General features: G+C 38.8%; 1 protein-coding gene across 1 annotated transcript in view; it reads left to right on the forward strand.

The window, feature by feature from the left end:
* The window catches only part of LOC124123832 (histone-lysine N-methyltransferase PRDM9-like), a 41,710-nt gene extending 23,807 nt beyond the window's left edge, over positions 1–17,903 (forward strand). Inside the window, exons 7-11 of the mRNA XM_048380972.1 lie at positions 1,556–1,632; positions 7,342–7,542; positions 12,577–12,742; positions 14,258–14,347; positions 16,670–17,903. Of these exons, the coding sequence (XP_048236929.1) occupies positions 1,556–1,632; positions 7,342–7,542; positions 12,577–12,742; positions 14,258–14,347; positions 16,670–17,646 (1,511 nt within the window). The 3' untranslated portion in view covers positions 17,647–17,903. The remainder of the gene's footprint in view (positions 1–1,555; positions 1,633–7,341; positions 7,543–12,576; positions 12,743–14,257; positions 14,348–16,669) is intronic.
* Positions 17,904–18,526: the final 623 nt, after the last annotated feature.

Raw genomic sequence — 18,526 nt, forward strand, 5'->3', positions numbered from 1 at the left:
GGAATCAAATGGACTGTAGTGTTCGTTTTAAATTGAGAGATAGCACAATGCTATTATGTGAAAAATCGCATTTCTCCTCATACTAATTACTTGAAACTTCTTCAAGACATAGAACAAAGCCTTCTGAGTGATTCTAGAACCTTAAGTCAATTTTGACCAAAAGTGGAGATAGAACAACCTGGTTCTCATTGGATAAAATTGTGAATAGATGTGCATAGATCATAGATGTGCATCACTGATATTTATTTATGGTTGGATGTAAACATAGTTAATGTAGTCATAATACCAAAAGAACTTTTAAAAGTGAGAATAATACTTTTTAAATTTCGTTTTATTCTAGGTTTTATATTTTGTATCTTTGAATCCCATGTTATATGTCAGATATATTGTCTGATATCTGTGTTGTTACACTAACATCTGCGGATCATCTGTTCTAGTATGACACTTGATAGACTGCTGTACTGTACAATTGTGTTACTTACTAATATGATGTATGTCAGATATATTGTCATTGTTACACTAACATCTGCGGATCATCTGTTCTAGTATGACACTTGATAGACTGCTCTACTGTTCAATTGTGTTACTTACTAATATGATGTATGTCAGATATATTGTCATTGTTACACTAACATCTGCGGATCATCTGTTCTAGTATGACACTTGATAGACTGCTGTACTGTACAATTGTGTTACTTACTAATATGATGTATGTCAGATATATTGTCATTGTTACACTAACATCTGCGGATCATCTGTTCTAGTATGACACTTGATAGACTGCTCTACTGTACAATTGTGTTACTTACTAATATGATGTATGTCTGATATATTGTCATTGTTACACTAACATCTGCGGATCATCTGTTCTAGTATGACACTTGATAGACTGCTGTACTGTACAATTGTGTTACTTACTAATATGATGTATGTCAGATATATTGTCATTGTTACACTAACATCTGCGGATCATCTGTTCTAGTATGACACTTGATAGACTGCTCTACTGTACAATTGTGTTACTTACTAATATGATGTATGTCAGATATATTGTCATTGTTACACTAACATCTGCGGATCATCTGTTCTAGTATGACACTTGATAGACTGCTGTACTGTACAATTGTGTTACTTACTAATATGATGTATGTCAGATATATTGTCATTGTTACACTAACATCTGCGGATCATCTGTTCTAGTATGACACTTGATAGACTGCTGTAAAGTACAATTGTGTTACTTACTAATATGATGTATGTCAGATATATTGTCATTGTTACGCTAACATCTGCGGATCATCTGTTCTAGTATGACACTTGATAGACTGCTCTACTGTACAATTGTGTTACTTACTAATATGATGTATGTCAGATATATTGTCATTGTTACGCTAACATCTGCGGATCATCTGTTCTAGTATGACACTTGATAGACTGCTCTACTGTACAATTGTGTTACTTACTAATATGATGTATGTCAGATATATTGTCATTGTTACACCAATGTGGATCATCAGTTCTAGTATGACTGCTCTACTGTACAATTGTGTTCCAGACTGTGAAGAATGCAACAAGGAGTATGAGGGTGACTGTCCTGTTCATGGACCTCTACTCGTCGTCATGGACTCCCAGGTATGTACAATGAAGTCTAGATAATTTCTAATGCAACAGGATTGCAAGCATATTGCTGTTTTCACTTGTTTGGAAATATGATCTGCTACATTATATTATTTGTCATTTACGTAATTTGAGTCAGAGTTTCACAGAATTGTTTGTATGAGTCAAAAGATTTTTTTTCAAAGTCATGTAATATTGCAAGAAAATGTTATTTCTTTTAAACTGAGTATCTTCACCAGGCCTTTAAAAAATGATTTTGTATTGCAGCAATAAATTTATATTAACTGACTCATTTAGTGCTTGTTGTCGACTGCTTTTCATTTTGATTGACAGTTTTTTATCTTGTCGCATGACATACTAATCACGCACATTTAAATATTTTTTATGTAAAGTAAATGTGAATGTTATTCATGATTTATGTCATATTCAGCTTTAATGCTGGACGAGAGGCCAGTCACAAGGGTTACAACTTAACACTAGCACGGGGCTAGTACAAATTTTCAAGATTTCCGCATTGTTTCAACATTACAAAGGAAGTTTATCTTTACCTGAGCTAGTAAAGCTTTTGAGTTTAGTTCTATCCTTCCCAGTCAGTGGTTGCGAAACAGATGTTCATAAGCGTATGAGTGCCACATTTTGACTTTCTTACATATTTTTCACTAGATTCTTGATATGACTTTTTACTTCCACATTCATAGGGATAACCCAACTTAATACAGAAGCGTCGTTTCTGATCATTTAGACCCTTTTCGTAAGTTTGAACTCTGGGTTTTAGCATACATTGGGGAAAGTGAGAGTGTTTGGCTGCATGCCCATGTAGGAATATCAGGGTTAGAACTAAACTAAAAAGATTTTCTTGCCAGGGTAAAGATCCAGTGCCCTTGTAATGTTACTGTAAGCAAGGATTATATCCTACCTAAATATTATCCCGTGGGAACTATAGTATCCTACCTTAGTTGTCTTTAAATGTCAATGATTGGCCAATTGGTAAATGATGACTAACACTTGTTATAGCCACAGGTTCATCAACTACTTCTGAAATCTCTCCAGTCACAGTGATTGTATGGGCTATTTTGATTCCCGGTACTTTATGTAAATTATGAGGTAATGTGAAGTGGGGTATAACGTCACATCCAAGATTATTGCACTTTTATGGCGACATTCATGTACGTGTGTGTTTGGCTGCTTGTAGTTGTACTAGTCTGGTCAAATGCCGACTTTATTGTGTTAGCCCACTGAGATACAATGCTGCATTAACACCCCACTCAGACACAGTATACTGACTCCGAGCTGACCAGTCCTTGTTTTAGCCCCTTAATGGTGAGCAACAGTACCATATCTTATGGAAACAATTGGGACTTACGCCTTAGTCTCAAAAGGGTGGGGGAGGTGTCATCCAAACCTTGTAAATGTATTAACCAAGGGCTAAAGTGGTGCTTTTTTGCTATTTAGGAAGTTTTCAGAATTTGATTTTCACCTGTTTCCATGTAAACAAGTTGGACAGCTGAAACGGAGATAGGTGTCGTTTCCCGAGCAGAACTAAAAATCTATTCAACATTTTTCATCCAGAAGTGGTGCCTTTTGCTATTAAGGAATTTTAAAATATTCATTTTTCCTGTTTCCATTGCAACACGTTTTACTTTGAATCTGTTCATAGTGGTGTGTTTGTCCGGACCATATCTCTAAAAGTAATAGGTATTCTTACTTGAAACTGTGCACACACAAAGACCAAGTTTGCTACTTAGATGTGTTTAGAATTTAAATGTTTTCCGTTTCCAATTTAACAAGTTTGATTTTGACTTTGTTCATAGTGGTGTGTATCTGACATAGAAATACAAACTTCTGAATCCCAATTCCATGGTATTGTTTTGATAGCTCAATAACTATTCTTGTATACAGGTCTTAGAACTGTGACATCCATCACTATGATGTCACAATCGGCACTCACAAACTATGGAGCCCCTCCAATGCCCACACTGCCCGAAATACTACTCACGACGGGACGGGCTCAAAAGACACATAAGAAGCGTCCATAGCTCCGACAGGTTCATTTGTGTGTCATGTAATAAATCCTACAAACGACAGGATGATTTTAAAAATCACCATAACCACCATGGAATATGCCCTGCCCACAAAGCAGATACCATCGATATCACCGCTACTATGAGCCTGAGGGACGGCCCACCAAGGCCAGAAATCCCAGCCCCACTGGGAGAAGGACGGCCGGGCGCACTAACACATAGTGCGCATAACGTTACCGGCAAGCCAGCACATGGCCCAACCACAAGCACGTCACAATCTCCAGATTCCTACAGGGACACACCACTGGAATCACCGCCATACAGCTGATACTCACTCCACCATTCACCAAATGGACGGAGTACCTAAATGACCCAAGTGTCAACTTGGACACCGAAATTTGGTCTGTTTACAGGCCACAGAATAGGGAAGATATGGCAAAGCCATCTTTCACTAATAATAGACCAAATGTGCCAAACATTCGGCCTAATGGACCTATTGATAAATAATAATTGGGTTCATATTATAAAAGGTTTGTTCTGTTTTACGGTCCATTGACCCTTGGTAGACTCCGGAATTTAAACTGGGACCACATCCAGTCCCGGGAAATATACATAAAATAAACCTCATGCATTCTGGCCGACAACGACAACTGTGATATTAATATATAACACACAACAATAAATCTCGAAAACTTAGAATTTATTGAAGCGATCGTAAAACCATGACCACCGGCAACCCATCTGTGCTCATGTCGCCACCACCGGTCCACCGGCACACCGACCCATCGGTCCACCGGTCCTGAGTAAATCACTCACGATCCACCTGTGACAATTAGGTCCACCGGCACACTCCTGTCGTTAGATTACACCGGTACTGCATCTGGAACACAAAGTGTATATAAGGAGCCCCCCCACCCCATATACAACAGTCTGATGAGAGCACCCGCTCGAAACTAGTCACTTAGATTGCTCTTGGGTTTTAGCCCAAAACTCTCTATATTTACACATCTCTCTAACACCCAAGAGTAATGGCTAAATTACTCCGTCTTCCTCCTTCAGCAGCCTAGAAAGCCGCTCTATTACTACGGTGGTTCAAGTAGAACCATCAAGTAAAAGGAAGAGGGTTGAATTTGGAACCACAGAATCCAAATCAACCGATAACATCGCAAAAGCGGTGGATTTACCCGACAATCTAGTCGGCCCATATAAGACATATAGGAATCTCACGAGCAAAATCGCCCGTAACAATAGGCAACTGGAATTTACAATTGCATGTAAAGAGAAAAGTCTGATCCCTAGGTCGTTTAGACCATTTATCCTACAACACCAAACCAATTACAATCAAGAATTGGCCAGAATTAGAAGTGAGGCGGCAAAATCACACGCCTTAAAATTAATGGAAACACACATTTCCCAATTACAAGTCAACATATGTGAGCTTAGAGACCTAGCCACTATGGAGAAAAACAAACTCCAAAAGAATGCTGACAAAACCCCACTGGACACTATACTTGCTGCGTGCCACACGATCTCCACCCGGGAATCTACAAACTGGCACACGATTTAATGAACTCAAAACCGAGTTCAACGAGAGGAACCCATACGATCCCAAACTATTCATGGAACCAACCATCACCCCACGTAACCCAACAGGGGGACCGCGCTGCCAAGAGCCCAGAAACGTCAGGCCTCTGAACCGGTTCAATAACAAATCAAGACAGACCTTCAAAAGGAAGACCCAGAACCAGTTAGGAAATTTCCATATGAAAAAAGTCCTAAGGCAGCTTGCCAATGCCCTCAATGTGAGCGGCAACAATAATACAGACATTAGCAATGAATTTTCATATTTGAATCTCAACAATAATAGTTCAAATAAAAATCCTGAACCTTACAAAAATGCCTTTGTTGTGAATCTATCTGATTATCAATTTAATGAGACAGAACTTAGTGTTCTTAGCAAGGGTCTTACCTTTAGCCCTACACCGTTAGATACGGATCTTAGCAAAATATATACAGATCTTAAAGCCTCTGGAGCACAGATACAGGTGATAATTTCAACGATCTAGAGCGTAAATTTGGCCCACGAAGCACCTGGACCCCAAATCCGGGCATAGACCCGACGCTTGATGCCTTTATCAAATCAGTTAAACACCAGTTTCTCAAAATGAACACCATCCCGTTCATACACAACAATCTCACATGTGCACAGAGAACTGCCATCAATAGTCTCAAAAACTACACAGAAATCGTGATAAAAAAAGCCGATAAGGGATCGGCAGTCGTTATTCTCAACACTACTGATTACATACAAGAGGCCACACGTCAACTCACTGACACAAACTTTTATCTCAAGGTTAGCTCTACGATAAAAAAAATCCTGGCACCTACTTCTAGGATCAGACACCTGCAAAGACACCTTCCGAGTCCCACACATCACGGCATACAGGAAGAACCGCACACTCAGAGATATCCTCATGAGAGCGGCAATCACCTATCCGCCACCCAAACCACAAATCAGTGGCCGAACTGTGCCCAACTTAGATGACAGCTGTCACAAACAATCATGCAAAATCAGCATAAATATCAAATCGGTCAACGCCTTCGACAGCCACACAACAGGCAAAAAATCCACAAAAGCAGAAACATAATCTACCTGCTCAGTTGCATTAAATGTGGTAAACAATACGTAGGTGAGACCAAACGACACTTCTGCACTAGACTCAAAGAACACTTTGCAGATATAAACCACCAAAGGGACAAACCTGTCGCCAAACACTTCAATTCCGTAGGAGACTCAACCAGAGACCTACACTATCAAATCATACAACAGCTCAGAGCACGGCTAGACGCCGGTCCATTGAACTAAAATGGATATTTGATCTGAAAACCATCCGACCGCAGGGCATGAATGATAAGATCTAATCCTGGAATTCCCAAACCCACTTACCTATATTCTATTCTTGTATACAGACAGACAGATTAGATAGAAATTCTCTCATCAAGTTGGACTTAAAGTAACAGTCGGATGATTTGTTCTTTAGAATTTGTTCGGCTGGAGGGATTTGTCATCTTCTGATGACTCTTGTTTGCCCTGGCAGCATCTTCACCATTGAGACTGATGGACTGAGGATGAAGCACCCCACTCTAATAAGCGCTCACAGCAATATTTGCTAATATATTGGCTAGTGATCAATCCTAATTAGCACTCCTTCAGATTGATCAATATACGCAAGACTTATTTATTCGTGTATAATACGCACTCGTGTGTTATATGCACCCTTAATTATGGGCAATTAAATTCCGGGAAATATATCTGTCGTGTATGATACGCACATACTTTTCTTTTGTATCATTTCAGGCTGTCAGCATAAACTACCAAATTTACAATCTTTCAACTCTGTTTTTTTATTTCTTACCAAAATTATATTCTAATAAGAGCCCCCTATTTCTAATTTTGAGAGCGCCTGTAGAGCTATCAAATCCTGCCCTGGGCGCTTGTTACGTCGAACACGATATGTTTCTTCTTAACAAGTCGATGTTGCCAAAACAAGCCAAATCTGTTTAACAGTTTTAGATCCTTTATTTTGGAACAGTTTTTTTTATTAATTGTTGGAGCAATGTACATGATCTGTGAAGTAGTGAACTTGTTTTTTACCCAAAGGGATCTTCACTATTGCAGTAGTCTCCTTGTTTCTGTATGCAGGTATCGTCACCAAGCAAGAAGGGTGAACGAGCTGAAAAGACACTGCCACCAGGTCTGGAGATAAGATCTTCCACAATCCCTAATGCAGGCCTGGGGGTGTTTGCCATCGCTGACTTCCCCACACGCACAAGGTTTGGTCCGTACGAGGGAGACAACATCAAAGATGCTGATGTGGCTCACAACTCTGGATACTGCTGGCAGGTGCTGAACATTGTGCAATAGCTGGTGAAATTCATAAGACTTGTATAGTCACGATATGGCTGAAATATTGCCGATGTGACTATAAACCATAACTCACTCACTCATAAGACTTGTGGAAAGGACTAAATTGAGGAAGTTTGAGCCATATGAATAATTTCAAGAAAATTTACATGTGATGTGAATGACAAGCATAGCACTGAGCTATTGCACTGCAGTTGTTTTGAATATTTTGATGTGAAAACGGTAAATCGGATATGAAAAGCTTTCAGTAAGGGGAATAATGGGTCCAAGAATTTTCACACTACAAACAAGTGGGGACAACTGTGACTTGTTATTATAAACAATCAAGTATTGCAGATTAAAAGCAAAGGTCATATACCCTGTGTAAGAGTTTATGGGTATTGAAATACTAGAGCACTGAACAGAACTTAAGTTTGCAAAAACGAAATAAGACAAATACTATATTGACAATTGATCAATATTGTATTCAGCGTTTTAGGTGACCTTGGCTTGTAAATATAGAGTAGACACAATTTATGGATAACAACTTTTATAATACTGTAAAGGGGGCATTTCGGTATAGATCCTTATACTGTTGTCAAGCAAAACTAAATGAGGATTGGAATGGGATTAAGGGTTTCGTCCATTTCAAAGTTAATGTATTTCGTGGACAACTAAATGAGGAACATTGCACAAAATATACATAGTAGGTGGAGGATTAACAGCAACAACAATTGCATACATGCGTGGGCTAACATGAGTAAGTTAGGACAACAGAAGGATAATACTGTCACAACATGATGGACAGAGAACACAGGAGGAAACCGATGGTGATTATTGCTTAATAAGTTCATAGTAGGTGGATGGGATGAAATAGCCTTGATCTCTGTTGATTGTTTGATGGCTTGTGGCGGTGAATGTGGACTGCTTCTGTTAGTTTTCTTTTAGTGAAGTCATGGAGGTTGTTGGAGAGGGTTTTGACATTGTTCCAGTTTATGACTTGTAAATATAGTTTAGAAAGGTGGCACTTCTTCAGCATTAGGATAGTTGGATATATCTTGCAACAATCGTGGAATTGTGATCACCAATAAAAATGTAATCCTTTTTTAACCGTTCACTAGTCCTTAAAACTTTCAGAATTAATATTGTGACTTGAAAGATTTTCAATGGGAGGGTCAGGTGGGCTTATGTGATACAACTGTAAAATGATTTTCCAAAATAGATAACGCAATTTGAGCATTGGGATAAACTCTTGATAGTCTCCTATTTTTAACAATTATCAATAGTTTTTGTTATGACTTACAAATATATTTTTCACGAAATTGTGGGTGCTGCTGACATGAAACTATGCATCTTCAGGTAGTCAGCTAATAAGGATGGCTTCCTTTATGATTTTAATTTCTTATCTTTTTCATTTAATTTTCATTTAGTTGAACCTTTAATATTTGTTAATAGCAACACTTGTTAATGTCTTCAGCAACCCATGCTTGCCGTAAAAGGCGACTATGCTTGTCGTAAAAGGCGACTTACAGGATCGGGTGGTCAGGCTCGGTGACTTGATTGATGCATGTCATCGATCCCAATTGCGTGGATCGATGCTCATGATGTCAATCACTGGATTGTCTGTTATTTACAAACCGCCGTCATTAAGCTGGAATATTGCTGAGTGCGGCGTTAAACAACACACAAACAAACAAAACAAAACTTGTTAATGTCAGAATTGTTGTGTACTTCGATGTCAGTTGGCTGAAACAGAGAACAAGAAGAGATTTGTGGACAGCTGGATATTTCAAAATGCCAGCTGCATTTGCTTATACTTGTCCTTAGAGATCTATTAGCTAATGGCTGACAGAGTCAAGCTGTTGCACCTTGTTATTTAAACTTTCCTGCACCCACCAATTTGATTTTATTACTAGCCAGCTAGCCAACTATGCTTGTCGCAAGAGGCGACTAACGGGATCCGGGGGGTCAGGCCCGCTGACTTGGATGATGCATGTCATCTTGTCCCAATTGCATGTATCGATGCTCATGATATCAATCACTGGATTGTCTTGTCCAGACTCGATTATTTACAGACCGCCGTCATATAGCTTGACTATTGCTGAGTGCGGCGTTAAACAACAAACAAACAACAAACCATAAACTTACATGCTTGTATGATGTTAATTCATTTGTCATCTTGTTTCGTGCCTATGTAATCTCCCCTCGTACATTGCGATCATGTATGGTGTTGATTAATATCGCAGTCCCAGCTGAATTTAGCAGCCATAAGATCACTATTCTGGATGTTATCTTTTATCAATTCTTCAACCCATTTTCATTCTGCACAAATTTCTCTGAAGCTGTTCTTTATGAATTAACTTGACATTATTAATAATTATTCTACCATGAATTTGGAATTTACTCGATTCTGATTGGTCAATCAGAGGCTATTAAATCACAATAAACCCCCTCTGATTGAAACAGCTGATTTGACGGCCGCATCACCGCGGAAGCATATAGTCATAGAATAGTACTATTTTCAGTCATTGTCGGTAGGCATATTTAAATAACTATATCTACAATTACAGGTTAAAAAATGCACAGATGCGGTTACTACAATATTCAAAGGATGTGTGGCAATACCTTTCGTGCATAAAAACACGACAGAAATCAACAAATGGAATGTATTTACGTTTTGGAGACAACAGAGAGCTTGAAATTTTGGCGCTTTTCTATATACGACTGTGACGTCATATCTTTTGCGTCACAATGAGCGATATGACATCATAATGGTGACGCGCGATGTAGAGCGAAAGCCTTGCAAAGCTTGCTTTTTTTTCTTTAGGGATGCCCACCTCATGTTAGCTTACCAAGTTGCCATGCTTATATGCTTTCAATGCCTGTCATATGTTCGAGTGAAGTATTACAATGTAAACAAACTGTTTGAGTATATACAGCACTATATTTTGTTCGGTGATTCCATAATTCAGATCGATAACCCACTCAAAACACTGAACTCAACCCATGCCGCTTCACTCAGTATATTTGCTAACACCAAAGAGTTCGCGTTTTATTTAGTCTTGGTAGAATGGAGATAAACATACTGTGTTTTCAATGTAGAGCTAGGTTACCTGTAGATTTAACTGCGCTAAATTTAACATTTGAAACCTTAGGCTGCGCGTTCGGTTCCAAATTCAATTTAGCGGGGTTAAATCTACAGGTAATCTAGCTCTACATTGAAAACACTATGTTTATCTCCTAATTATTATGAACTGACAGTTACAGCCGCCGTAGAAATTGGCACTATAAGTCTGAGACTGAGATGTCCCTCGGGTAGTGGTAGGCAAACACTGTGTTTTCCAGATACAATCTGCCAATATTGATGATAATGTATGGTTGCTATGTAGAGCAATGGTCAACGTTACTGCCCTGCCCTTGTTTCACGCAGGTTGTAGGCCACCAGTGGTGGTAATCCTGCAAAAGGAGTAGACTTGTAAGATTACATTTTCATGTGGAACGTTGAAAGTCTTGACTTGAAGAGGTTCATGCACTGGTTTCAACAGTCTTTCATACTGCACTGGCCACGGCACTCAGTCATGCTTTCAGCTAATGACAGTCACAGTATAAGGAGTGAGTGTCTGTTAGCCGCCTTTTACGACAGGCATAGTCACCTTTCACGGCAAGCATGGGTTGCTGAAGACCTACTCTATCCCGGAATCTTCACGGGTCCATTATCCATATTAACCTCTCTGTTTAGTGTTATGAGACTTAAAAAAACCAAAGTATTATTCAATTCATACCAAGGCGATGAGAAAGAGAATGAGTTTGCTGTGAACGTTGTGTGATCAAGTCGTGCTGGAATCAGGTGGTGCATGACCCATTGTTTATGGTGGTGGACATGGTGAAGATAGGGATGTGTTTGGGTCAGGTGTTGTTTTAAAATTGTGATTTTAGGCAATATGGGTACATTTCTGAATCAAGAGTACAAATCAGCAAAATATTCTGTGACGGGACTGATTTGTCATGGTGTTTCAGGTCTGTGTGGACTGATTTGTCATGGTGTTTCAGGTCTGTGTGGACTGATTTGTCATGATGTTTCAGGTCTGTGTGGACTGATTTGTCATGGTGTTTCAGGTCTGTGTGGACTGATTTGTCATGGTGTTTCCAGTCTGTGTGGACTGATTTGTCATGGTGTTTCAGGTCTGTGGACTGATTTGTCATGGTGTTTCAGGTCTGTGTGGACTGATTTGTCATGATGTTTCAGGTCTGTGTGGACTGATTTGTCATGGTGTTTCAGGTCTGTGTGGACTGATTTGTCATGATGTTTCAGGTCTGTGTGGACTGATTTGTCATGGTGTTTCAGGTCTGTGTGGACTGATTTGTCATGGTGTTTCAGGTCTGTGTGGACTGATTTGTCATGATGTTTCAGGTCTGTGTGGACTGATTTGTCATGGTGTTTCAGGTCTGTGTGGACTGATTTGTCATGGTGTTTCAGGTCTGTGGACTGATTTGTCATGATGTTTCAGGTCTGTGTGGACTGATTTGTCATGGTGTTTCAGGTCTGTATGGACTGATTTGTCATGATTTTTCAGGTCTGTGTGGACTGATTTGTCATGGTGTTTCAGGTCTGTGTGGACTGATTTGTCATGATGTTTCAGGTCTGTGTGGACTGATTTGTCATGGTGTTTCCAGTCTGTGTGGACTGATTTGTCATGGTGTTTCAGGTCTGTGGACTGATTTGTCATGGTGTTTCAGGTCTGTGTGGACTGATTTGTCATGATGTTTCAGGTCTGTGTGGACTGATTTGTCATGGTGTTTCAGGTCTGTGTGGACTGATTTGTCATGATGTTTCAGGTCTGTGTGGACTGATTTGTCATGGTGTTTCAGGTCTGTGTGGACTGATTTGTCATGGTGTTTCAGGTCTGTGTGGACTGATTTGTCATGGTGTTTCAGGTCTGTGTGGACTGATTTGTCATGGTGTTTCCAGTCTGTGTGGACTGATTTGTCATGGTGTTTCAGGTCTGTGTGGACTGATTTGTCATGGTGTTTCAGGTCTGTTTGGATGGTCGAGGTTCTCACTTTGTGGATGCTGCCAATGTGGAGACTGCCAACTGGATGAGGTTTGTCAACTGTGCGAGGACGGAGGATGAACAGAATGTTACAGCATATCAGTTCGAGGGAAGCATATACTACCGATCATACAAGCCTATATTACCAGGTGAACTTATTGTCTGAAATAGCCTTTCTTCAATTGATTATCTGAAATCCTTCTACATTATAATGAAGTTGTAACCATGAAAAAGACGCATATTCACCTAAGTTTTAACTTAGGTAAAAATGAGCTGATAGTTATTGTAATTGAGAAATTAAATACCAATCCCAAAGGTGATTCTGGGGAAACATTTAAGACTTCTCTGAAAAATATCAGAAATTGAAGACTCTGATAATTGCATGATGGTAGGTCTCTAGGAGATTCAACTGTGACCTGGCACTGGACTTTCTCTGCACCCCACAGCCCCGGTCTTGGATTACCAATATCGTCTAACTGGAGGCTGCCCTGATGTTGATATGTACTGTATTTTCTTGAGCATAGTGCGCACCCCCCTCTAGCGGATTCAATATTTTGTAGAAAAAAAATTTGAATACCAAGCGCAGAAAACAAATTACGCCGTACCCCTTTAGCGAAGTCCGGCAAACGAACGGGTGTTGAGAAACTTGATCAGTACAAATTCAAAAATTTTAGATAAAAAATCACCAGACATGTTGATTTACCGTTTAAATTGTATTTTTTGTTCTGCTAGGCATTGTTTTATATCCAGGGGTTAAGATTACCTTGTGTATTTTCTCGTTAACTAAGCCGGACACAGCAATCAGCTTTACACACGTTTTCTTGGAATCTACCGGTGATTCGGTCAAGACACACCCAATGATATAACTTTACAGGATTTTGATGCAAGGATCGGCAAAAATTGTATCTGAAACTATTTTTTATCAGGAATAATATATTCCAATATCCTATTAATTTAGATGTAGCTTTTACTCAACATATTTAAAATAATAATAACCCTAAGCGAAGCAGCTGATCGCTATTGCCGGGTATTATTTTTTACATGGAACCAGTCTGACCAGTCACCATCAAGGCTCCAGTGCACGTGATCGCGAGAATTATGTGTTGACATAGAATCATCCATCAAAAACAAATATGACTTTTAACGAGTCACAGTATGGCATTTATGAAATATGTATCCATTCTCTGTCAACTAAAGTTAATTTCAAGGCGTCAATAGCGGTAATCTGACCGTGGTTGCTGTTAATAACAGTGAGTTTTGCGATCTTCCGATCGCTTCACACACGATGTTGCCGAAATTAATTAAAACAATATAAAAAGGAATTTTGAATAAAATTAATAAAATAAGTTACAAACGTAAGTCCAGATATACAAAGAACACTTTTTATAGCCAGACAGTGTTATTACATGACTAATTTGCGTACTTCAGTATGGATTTGTTGACATGGTATTTCCGGTGTTACGTGGTCACGGTAATGTCTTTCCATGGGGGGAAAAACATCAAAATTAATTAATTTGTGTATATTGCGCACCCCCTTCTACACAGCTGTATTTTTGGGGAAAAAAGTGCGCACTATACTCAAGAAAATACAGTATGCCCATTACATCGCTGACATACATGTGAAACCAAAATTAACTCTATAACAGTTTTGTTTATGTTACCAGGTGTCGAGCTGCTGGTGTGGTATGGACAGGACTATGCTAGAGACCTTGGAATAAGAAGAGAGGTGAAAGTGCATCATTCGAAAATTCCAGGTAAGTTTTGCCAAGAAAACCAGAATTATTTGCAATCTTTCTTGACACAGATACTTAAAATACACTTTGTTACAATACAATCCATTATTCTTTGACAGCTGTCATCATTATATAGAGAGGTAGTTGCAGTGATTTTGCTAGATACTAATGGCAATAAGACAATTTCATGAAATTCATTACTAACAATTTGACTGTCCTACCGGGTCAATATTAACTCTTTCAACACCAGTCAACCAGAAGTGTTTACTGCTGGGACACCGAGTTCCCAGAGACTCTTGTGTGATAGATGAAGCCAACATTTATCAAAGAAAATACCTGCTTGTAAAATATATTTGCTACTACATGTTATACACCATTTGAAAGGTCTGATCCTATGGTTTATAATTATGAAAGTTATGTTTTTCACATTATTTAAAAAAATGCATTTACAACTTAATTAAATTCGTTGTAAATAAAAAATGTACGCTAACACGTTGTTAACATCCAGATTAAGGACCAAGGAAGCGAAAACTTGACGATTTTCGGCAAATATATGATTTCATAATATCCACGTACCTATTTCTGTTTTATTTTCATTGTTTACGTAATTGGAAAATCATTTTAAAAAGAATTATAAATAGTTTCTGTGATCGCCCATTTCCCGATAACAGCGACTGTCCGCTCAGTAAAATGAAGAAATACCCCTGTTTTCGAGGTTTCGTATGAATAACACGTGCGTCGAAGAATGGCATATGACACATCGCTGGAAAGCTTATTCCTTCATCTACACGCTCGTAACATCGACTGGTTTTTTTTCGTAGTTATAACAAGTGATTTCATTGGATTAAAATTGGTTTCTAATGACGCTTTCTTGCTGAAATCTGCTACAAGTTTCGTGATTGGTCAATTTTGAACACGTGACCTAAGGCAGCCAATCAAATTACAGCTGTGATACCAAGCTCGTGTTCGATAAATTACAGAAGTTTGCGAAAGAATTTTGTTAAATCGTGTTGTTCTGAACGTTTTGAGCAGGAAATCACGATATATATTAAAAATATGGAACTTCGTGAATGTATCGTGCTAGGTTACGAGCTGTGACAAAGATTTTTCATGCATATATTTTTGCATTAAACATCGTGTCCGAGCCGAGAATTCAAGGCGACGAAAGCCGAGATGTCATTTGACTTACATTACACGCGATCGCATGAAAAGATGGAAATAATAATATAGATGTAAGTTTGATTAATTTTAGATATGTTTTTGTTGATTTTATTTATTACTTTGTATAATATATTTAAAGATTTGTTTAAAACGTCTTTATTTTCCTCTTTGACGTGTTCGATGTGGACCCGTTGTCGAAATGTGTGTCCGAGAATTTTATTTTCAATAACATCGCGAGAAATAGTGAATAATTTTTTAATTTAACGATAAAAAATGTTAAATTAAAATGGAATATGTATTTCAGACATTGTGAAATGTGATAGATTTAATAAATGAATGACATTACAGGTAGGTCCATAAAAATATATACTATTTTGATGTGACTACGGCTTGGCCGGATAACCGGCCTGCGGTGTCTGGGGACTTGATGCTTCTTGGCCGGATAACCGGCCTACGGTGTTGAAAGAGTTAAGAGGGATATAAATCCAGTACACAACTCATTTTGAATAACTTCTGAAAAATGACTGCATTTAGGAGAAAACAAGTAGTCAGGGGTTTTTGCTTGTTTCAGGAAATATTGAAGACAATTCTTATAAATACAACAATAACAACTTCACAGACTGCTTCTTAAATGATCATCACAAAAAAATGTGTAGAGTCCTTAAGATCAGTCTGTGCAATAATGCAACAAGTTCCATCCATTCTATTATCATCCAATTAGGAAACAGTCTGTTAGTGGATATGGCCTAATTTATTTTTCAGTTTATGGAAACGTAAACTCTGATTTGCTGAACAATCTTTCTAATATCAGAATCAATTGAAAATTTTGATTCAGTTTTGAATTTTAGTGATCAACACTATTTTGTGATCTTGTTTAATGTGTGTGAGACACTTTCTAAACAATGTCTAGGTCTAAAGGCACCAGATTCTGTGTCCTGTGCTGTATTGCCATTATTTATCAAGTTGAACAGTAGTGTGATGTGATGAATGGGCGGTTGGATAGACTAGTGGTTAAGGTGTTCGCTCGTCACGCTGAAGACCCGGGTTCAATTCCCCACGTGGGTACAATGTGTGGAGCCCCTGTTTGTGGTGTCCCCTGCTGTGAAAAAAGCGGCGTAAAACCATACTGACTGATGTGATGAAATAAGATGTTTTTTTTATATTTTTGTTCTTTACTTTCAGATATATACCCTTGTGATAGCTGTTATTTGAGTTTCAACTCCGTTGGCTATCTGTGGAAACACATGAAGAACAAACACGAGGGTCGGGTCACTGATCAGATCTGTGCCATGGCCAAGCTGCACAGATACAGTGTCAGAGATTTCACGTTCAAGTTGGGTTCTGGATTCATCTTTGTGCCACACTCGACCATGGGAGAACAGAACCTGAAAAACAGACAAAAATGTGTAAAACTGGAACCCGCAGTTGATTCAAAGATCCTACAAAATGATTGTTACAATACAGAAGTTAAAAGAAAACATTTTAGATCAGATCAAGTGATTTCTTGTCACAAATGTGGTAGGGCATTTAGTCATTCAGTGACTTTAGAGAGGCACACATGTGTGATAAGAGCAAGACCTTTCAAGTGTAGTGAGTGTGGGAAGGGGTTTACACGAGCAGGTGACCTGCAGAGACACATGAGATGTCACACTGGAGAGAAACCTTTCAAGTGTAGTGAGTGTGGGAAGGGGTTTACAGTAGCAGGTAACCTGCAGAAACACATGCGATGTCACACTGGAGAGAAACCTTTCAAGTGTAGTGAGTGTGGGAAGGGGTTTACAGTAGCAGGTAACCTGCAGAAACACATGAGATGTCACACTGGAGAGAAACCTTTCAAGTGTAGTGAGTGTGGGAAGGGGTTTACACAAGCAGGTAGCCTGCAGAAACACATGAGATGTCACACTGGAGAGAAACCTTTCAAGTGTAGTGAGTGTGGGAAGGGGTTTACACAAGCAGGTCACCTGCAGAGACACATGAGATGTCACACTGGAGAGAAACCTTTCAAGTGTAGTGAGTGTGGGAAGGGGTTTACAGTAGCATGTAACCTGCAGAGACACATGAGATGTCACACTGGAGAGAAACCTTTCAAGTGTAGTGAGTGTGGGAAGGGGTTTACACGAGGGCATTATCTGAAGAATCACATACAATGTCACAGTTGATTTAAATTCATCATGGGGTAGTGCAATATGGAAATAAGCATGGTAGATTTTGTTTACTAGATAAGTATTTCTTGATTGTGTTGAAAGGAATTCTTTACATTCTAAAACAAATAAACTCTGGTCATTGTTAGATTTATGATTGTGTACAGTCTTTTAAAAATATACACCTTTTGTTATATGATTGAAATTGTTAGGCAGTTATAATGCTCAATGAAATATGTAAATATATTATTTTAGAAATAAATGTATAACACTCAGTCTTGTCCTGTCAGATCAGAACTATGAACGCCCAAGAACTAGTTAGTTGCAATTTGAAAACAACATCCACACACTATCTTCAGCAGATTCCTATTAGGTTTTATAACCGTACTGTATTGTTACATTTCATACAGGTTTGAATGTTTACATTTTGTAAGTCTGTACTTTTTGAATTGTAATTGGTACCCAAAGTGAAATATGTGTGAAAGTCATTACCACAGGACCACCGTTCGTCACGAGACGCCCAAGCACGAGGAGCTCCTGGTTGCCACGTGCAGGGCGGGCTTATCGTGCAGCGGGAGTGGATATTTAGACTGATGCCCAGATTTCTGGTGGCGGTGAATTACTGCTGAACAGTGGTAAAAATCAAAAAGCTCTAGATTCATTCAGCTTACATGGCCTAATTTAGGTTAAAACAAAGTTACGTGAACTTTAATGACAGTTGGATAGACGCAATCGTTTTGCTAACACTCCAATAGTTTGAATATGGGTACTAAATCGTCCCATAGTCTTCCTTGAAAGGTTACAAGAGCGGTCACCCTCCCACAGTATAGTGAATATCACTTGAAGATTAGTTTAAGTAGGAGAAAGTCCGAAATCTCGCGATTATTTTCGCACGTGA

The sequence above is a fragment of the Haliotis rufescens genome, unplaced genomic scaffold (assembly GCF_023055435.1).
Source record: "Haliotis rufescens isolate VD_foot unplaced genomic scaffold, xgHalRufe1.0.p SCAF_34, whole genome shotgun sequence".
Taxonomy (NCBI): domain Eukaryota; kingdom Metazoa; phylum Mollusca; class Gastropoda; order Lepetellida; family Haliotidae; genus Haliotis; species Haliotis rufescens.